The sequence below is a fragment of the Condylostylus longicornis genome, unplaced genomic scaffold (assembly GCF_029603195.1).
Source record: "Condylostylus longicornis isolate FDR11 unplaced genomic scaffold, ASM2960319v2 ptg000157l, whole genome shotgun sequence".
Taxonomy (NCBI): Eukaryota; Metazoa; Arthropoda; class Insecta; order Diptera; family Dolichopodidae; genus Condylostylus; species Condylostylus longicornis.
This window is the reverse complement of record NW_026578125.1, coordinates 443,215-450,411: the sequence shown is the minus strand read 5'-3', so window position 1 is coordinate 450,411 and position 7,197 is coordinate 443,215. Positions and strand designations below refer to the sequence as shown.

At 25.3% G+C, this 7,197-nt stretch overlaps 1 protein-coding gene across 2 annotated transcripts; it reads left to right on the top strand.

Annotated features, from left to right (window-relative positions):
• Positions 1-4,763: 4,763 nt before the first annotated feature.
• Positions 4,764-6,659, top strand: LOC129616002 (replication factor C subunit 5). 2 transcript variants are annotated; one of them, XM_055531422.1, is made up of 7 exons: positions 4,764-4,912; positions 4,963-5,027; positions 5,078-5,368; positions 5,425-5,584; positions 5,734-5,948; positions 6,006-6,083; positions 6,138-6,659. In XM_055531422.1, the coding sequence occupies exons 1-7, from the start codon at positions 4,863-4,865 to the stop codon at positions 6,287-6,289; spliced, it is 1,011 nt and encodes a 336-aa protein (XP_055387397.1). In that variant the 5' UTR covers positions 4,764-4,862; the 3' UTR covers positions 6,290-6,659. The 2 variants fall into 2 exon arrangements, with proteins under 2 accessions (XP_055387397.1, XP_055387396.1); XM_055531421.1 differs by having other exon boundaries at positions 5,734-6,083.
• Positions 6,660-7,197: the final 538 nt, after the last annotated feature.

The following is a 7,197-nucleotide window of genomic DNA, read 5'->3' as shown; positions in this document are numbered from 1 at the left end:
TAAACGGTTTAACTTTCACTCGATCGACTGGTCGCTTTATTGACCTAATCTTTAAAATAACACTTATAATAATTTTGAAATATTTGAATTACTTAGTATATCGTTAATCATTTCATTACTCATTATGCATTGCTATGATATTAGGTTTAAACATAATGCAAAAACAATAATAAAAAAAGAAATTATAAAATGCAACATGAACGATTTTAAAGGGGTCGTTCGTTCACATTAATGTAATTGTTCAAGTAATGTCTTTATATCTAACTCTAATGTCTTTATAACTTGAAAGCACGACCTTATTTTATATGGGTTTTTTTAAATCGAAGTGGCTATTTTTTGAGAACAAATATTAAAATAAATTCACACTTATTATAAAGCAGGTAAAATTTAGAAAATATATTTGAAAAATAAAAAAAAATATGTTAATATTTTCATTCAGAATTTTTTTAAAATTCTTGAAACAGCGGAAAAACAACAAGCACAACCTTCGCCTTCAATGTTTTATATGTTACTGAAAGCATTTCATTATTTTTAAGTGAACAGCTTTTTTTTCTCATAGGGTAAGTTAACTCAAGATATGGGGAGTCACTGTGGTGTCAAGTTGAAAATATAATTAATGAAAGATAATTCTTAAATATTGATAAAATACATAGTAAAGAAAAAATTTGAAGAGGGAATTAGAAAATAATATCTAAAATACAATCAAATATTATTTATTAAATACAAATTTTATATAAAGTTCAAAATTTTACCTCTATTTTTATTCGAAAAAATATTAAAAACTTACTATCATATATATCAATTACCTAAGAAAAAAAAATATTTAAAATGTTTGGAAAAAATTTTTATGACCGGATTTGAATATTTTTTTGTTTTTGAAATAAATGGTATTTTACCAAATGACTCAAAAATTCCGACTGTAAAATAACAGGTATTTTAAAATTTTTGTTCTTTATGTAATCTTCTTTCCGTTTAGAATTAAGATAGGTCATACATACACATGCAGGGACATTTTATAAATAGATTGCTCTTGTTTACCTGCTAATGAAATATGAAAAAAGAGCACAGCAAATTTTTTGAAGCACTCAATATAACATGTTTGAAATAGTTTTAAAATAATTATTTAAAAAAAATTTATTGGAAGTAGACACATACATATTTATTTTTAATAACTTAAAAACTAACTGAAATTATTTGAAACAATTTTATAAGTAACGTATAAATAACCGAAATGAGATAATTCAAATTGTTGAAATGTGTCAACCTATATTACTTTTATTAACATTTTTGTTAGCCGACACTATTCAACTTACTTTATTGGGAAATACAAAATGTGCATAAAAAATCATACATCCTTCGTAATTAACATTTGAAACCATACTGAAATATGAACATGAAATTTTTTTTCATTTTTTCTTTTCTCCTACCTTTCTTTCTTTTTCGTGCAATAGAATTTAAATGGGAAGCTTTTTAAAAAATGTGTATAATATCCTGAGATTTTTTAAAATATTAAACTCTTTTTTACTTAAAAAAAAGAAAAAAATAATAAAAAATATGACACGATCCAGCAACGAAGCCAAAAATTCGTAATATTTCGTAAAAAAAATTGAGTATTGGGACCAAAGTATATCTACTAACAAGTAGTTCGACTCGTTCCATTTTGTTAGTTTTCATTTGCATCTTGCTTCCAAATTCTTAAAATATTCCATTTTTTTTTAGAAATAGATGGTAATAAGAGTTGTGTAGGTAAGAAAGAAACAAAATATTGTAAACAAATGAGTGTATCAAAAACATGGAACTGAAATAGAATTAAATTAAGTTAGGTAAAAATTTTGTTATTTTTATTTTGATAATAATAAAATTTATTTTTCATTTTATAAAACTTAGGTAAAAAATTCGAATGTATGAAAGCAAAAGAGTTTGAAATTTCATGTATGAATGTACACATGCATGTACCTGATACAGTAAATCTGCACAGTATCAGGTAGTGACATAGAAATAAAGTAATTTATAAAGAAAAAAAGGTGTATGCATACTGATTACTTTATGAAATATAATTATTACTGGGAAATATATTATTCATGGGAAATATATTCTATATTTATTTAGATTGAAATAAAAATAAAAAATTTAAAGATAATTTATAAATTTTATTTATTAATTACAAATGCCTAACACTAAATATTTAAAATATTTTCAAAAGTACATATTTACCTCTTCACATCTTATGGCAACAAATGAAATTTTCGTGTCGGCTTTTTTTCATCCCAAACACTTCAAATAATGTTTACCCATTTTTATAAAAAAAATATTTTTTTCACAACTATTTAAATTTTTTTTTACTATTGTACGTCTTTTCAAAATTTATTTTTATTATTTGTAAAAATTATATTATATAAATTATAATAATTTTTTTAAACACTTTTTTTCCGCTTCGCTTTTATAATATGAATACACCTTTTTTGCCACCTTGTACTGGAATGAATTACAGAAATTATTGTGTCGCTTTTAAAATTCTTAACATTTTTCATTATACTTTATTATACGAGCAAATAATAAAGTGTCGCCTTTCAAAATACATTATAAAAAAACAGGTTGACATCTATTGCGTACTCTTTCCCTCTCCCAAAAATTCTTATGTGTATAAAAATGAAAATAAGAAGGTATACTGCTTAACTCTTTTAACTAAGGGAATTTTTTGTATACAAATATTGGTGAGTGATTACATTAGTGTGATGCAAACGGAGAGTCGAACTACTTGTTAGTAGATATACTTTGATTGGGACTTGTTAGATATAAAGACATTAGTTCAAGCAATAAATTTTGTTTGGAAATATGATATACGAAAAATTATTAGAGGAAAGCAAAAAAAAAAAAAATAATAAAAACAAAGAAACGTCGATTGAGTTTTGTCCAAAGTATACCTACTAATAAGTAATTCGACTCGTTCCATTCCGTTAGTTTTCATTTGGATCTTGCTTCCAAATTCTTAAAATATTCCATTTTTTTTTAGAAATAGATGGTAATAAGAGTTATGTAGGCAAGAAAGAAACAAAATATTGTAAACAAACGAGTGTATCAAAAACTCTGAACTAAAATAAAATTAAATTAAGTTAGGTAAAAATTTTGTTATTTTTATTTTGATAATAACAAAATTTATTTTTCATTTTATAAAATTTAGGTAAAAAATTCGAATGTATGAAAGCAAAAGAGTTTGAAATTTCATGTATGAATGTGCACATGCGTGTACCTGGTGTAGTAGATTCACAGTATCAGGTAGTGACATAGAAGTAAAGTAATTTATAAAGAAAAAAAGGTGTATGCGTACTGATTAATACTTTATCAAATCAGTATTAATCATTACCGATTCATAGGAAATATGTTTTAAATTTATTAAGATTGAAATAAAAATAAAAAATTTAAAGATAATTTATTTATTTTATTTATTAATAATAATTATTAATTACAAATGCTTAACACTAAAAATTTAAAATATTTTCAAAAGTACATATTTACCTCTCCACATCTTATGGCAACAAATGAAATTTTCGTGTCGGCTTTTTTGCCTCACACACAATATTACATCCCAAACACTTCAAATAATGTTTACCCATTATTATAAAAAAATTTTTTTTCACAACTACCTAAAATTTTTTTTAATATTATACGTCTTTTTAAAATTTATTTTTATTATTTTTCATATAAATTATAATAATTTTTTTTAAACACCTTTTTCCCGCTTCGCTTTTATAATATGAATACACCTTTTTTGCCACCTTGTACTGGAATGAATTACAGAAATTATTGTGTCGCTTTTAAAATTCTTAACATTTTTCCCTATACTTTATTATACGAGCAAATAATAAAGTGTCGCCTTTCAAAATACATTATAAAAAAACAGGTTGACATCTATTGCGTACTCTTTCCCGCTCCCAAAAATTCTTATGTGTATAAAAATGAAAATAAGAAGGATACTGCTTAACTCTTTTAACTAAGGGAATTTTTTGTATACAAATATTGGTGAGTGATTGCATTAGTGTGATGTAAGCGGAGAGTCGAACTACTTAATAGTAGATATATGTACTTTGGTTTTTTCATTGAATTTATTACAATTTTGTTCATAAAAAACAAATATCTATGTGAAAGTGTCTGCACGTACTATGACAAAGTATGTACATGTTAAAGCAGTCAATGCTTTTAATAATAAAAAAAAACAGTGTCCTTTTAAAAATAATGATTTTCAACATTTCAAATCATATGAACTGAATAATTTAAAGATTTTGAAAAGTTTTAAATTTTTGGTAAATTTTTGAATTACATATATACACTTATTATAGTATGTGGTTATCTGTACTTTTGACAAAACATATGTATTTGTGTTTGTGCTTTTATTTTTCATAATACGCTTTTCATTAAATTTTCTATTTAATTTAATATTTGGTTTTTGTACCTATTTGAATATATTCATATATTTTTTAATTGTCACTATATTTTTTTTAAAAACTGAAAAGTAAAAATTTCCCATCTACAAAACTGAAAAATAGAATTTGTAAAACCTGAAACTAAAAAATAAAATGTTCAGGTTTTTTTGTATGAATAATAGTTTCTGGTAGTACCGACCTTAAAATATCATATAAAACTAATTCGAATTTTTCGATATTTCTCCTTTCTAATCTTTGATTTTTATCGATCTTTTATTAACGTAAATAAATCGATTAAAAGAAAAGATATCGAAAGGAAAAAGATCGATCTGCGAAGAAAAAGCGATTTTTTTTCCAATGTTACTGTTGGTTTAGCGTAGCTTACAAGAAGTAAGTAATTTATAATTTTATGGAAGAAGTTTTGCTAAATATTATTTCGAAATGAATAACGCAGTAGTGCAAAGTGAAAAGTCTGACATTCCTCTCCCATGGTATATTTTTTTTCTACAAAATTTTAGTTTTCATAAAACCAGATTTTTAGGGTAGAAAAATATCGACCTCAAACCTTAGACGATTTAGTGTCGCACTCTGAAATTGTTTCAACAAGTAAGTTAGCTAAATGAAGCACTATTTTAAATTAATTTTATTTTGTTTAGTTAGCAAATTAGTTGATGGTGGCAACCTGCCGCATTTGTTATTTTATGGACCTCCCGGGACTGGGAAAACCAGTACGATTTTGGCGTGTGTAAAACGGTTGTATTCCCCCACGCAATTCAAATCCATGGTTCTCGAATTAAATGCTTCTGATGACAGAGGGATTAATATAGTTCGTGGGCAAATATTAAATTTCGCTTCTACTAGGACTATTTTCAGTGGTGCTTTTAAATTAATTATTTTAGATGAGGCTGATGCCATGACCAATGACGCGCAAAATGCTTTAAGGAGAAGTAATCATATATATAAAATTTAACAAAGATAATATATTAGTGCTTGCCAATTTCAGTTATAGAAAAATACACTGAAAATGTCAGATTCTGCCTTATATGCAACTTTCTGAGCAAAATAATCCCTGCAGTACAATCGCGTTGCACGAAATTTCGCTTTGCTCCTTTGTCTTCTGATCAAATTCTTCCTAGGCTAAACCTAATCATACAAAATGAATCGTAAGTGCTATTGTTTATAACATGTCAAAGTTTAATTTCCTTGTACCTATTATAAAAACAAACGAAAGACAAATTAGGTAAAAAATTTGAACCTTTGTAATTTAAATTATTAAAACTAAATTAGTTTAATTCATTATTCTTTTCTTTAGACTGAAAGCGACAGAAGATGGGAAAAAAGCTTTGCTTGCTTTATCCAAAGGAGATATGCGAAAAGTTGTTAATACATTGCAAAGCACTTCTATGGCATTTGATATTGTTAACGAAATTAATGTTTACACATGTGTTGGACATCCACTTCGAAGCGATATTGAACGGATTCTGCTTTCCTTAATGTCATCAACTGAATTTGAGAAATGTTATAATGGTAAATATAGCTGGAGTTATATAGAAAATCTTAGGAATAAACTCGTTTTTGTTTCAGAAATTACGAAAATAAAAGCTGATAAAGCTCTCGCTCTCGAAGATATATTAGTAGAAATACAACTTTATGTTATGAGGAGTAAGTACTTGTACAAGGAATTAAATATTTTCATTAAATGAAATATATTTATAGTGGAAATTCCAATAAATGTTTTAAACAAGATAATTGTTAAGATATCTGAGATGGAAGAAAGATTATCTAAAGGTTGTAAGGAAATTCCTCAAATAACTGCATTAATATCAACTTTTTTTAAGTGCCGGAATATGATAACAATTACTTCTTAATTATGCATTATATCAAAGACATTATAAATATAAAATAGTTCAACACGAACAAAAAAAATTTTCAATTTTTATAATCGGGTACCAAACATTGGCAGAACATAAAGTATCACATGTAAAAACATTAACAAAAATAATTTACTCTCTGTGAATTATGAGTATGCACTGGAATATAATAATCTTTAATAATATATTATATTCTATAATATAGAATTTAAAAAACAATTGTACAGCAAAAAATAGATAAGCTATGTTGGTATAGACTGTGCTGATATGTGTAAGCAAATGTTTATTAAATATAAAATGTATATGTTTCTGTATTATATGTACACAAATATACATAATGTATGTTGTTATTTTGCTTTCAAAAATATGTTAGTCGTATGTACTTATTGATATTTCCTTAAATGATAGTGTGCCTTTAACTGTATGTGTATACATATATTGCTATGTGAGCATGTTATTGCATGCCTGAAATAAGTAAAAAACAAAAAATTTTAAAATTTTGGAAGTTTTACGGAAATTTGGAAGATGTAAAGACTAATGTCTTTATAATGTCTTTATATCTAACAAGTCCCAATACTCAATTTTTTTACGAAATATTACGAATTTCTGGCTTCGCTCCTATTTTTTTTTTAAATGCTACTGATCGTGTTATATTTCTTATTTTTTTTTCTGTTTTTTACGTAAAAAAGAGTTTATTTTAAAAAATCTCGGGATATACACATTTTTTAAAAAGCTTCCCATTTAAATTCCATTGGTAAAGGTAGGAGGAAAGAAAAAATGAAAAAAAAAATTCAAATTCATATTTCAGTATGGTTTCAAATGTTAATGAGGAAGGATGTATGATTTTTCATGCATATTTTGTATTTCCCAATAAGGTAAGTTGAGTAGTGTCGGCTAACAAAAAC

Excerpts from the sequence above, each read along its gene's own strand:
- LOC129616002 (XM_055531421.1), top strand. The coding sequence starts at position 4,863 with ATGAATAACGCAGTAGTGCAAAGTGAAAAGTCTGACATTCCTCTCCCA. Across the intron at positions 5,028-5,077 it reads CTCTGAAATTGTTTCAACAA|TTAGCAAATTAGTTGATGGT; the intron begins GTAAGTTAGCTA and ends TATTTTGTTTAG. Across the intron at positions 5,585-5,733 it reads CTAATCATACAAAATGAATC|ACTGAAAGCGACAGAAGATG; the intron begins GTAAGTGCTATT and ends TCTTTTCTTTAG.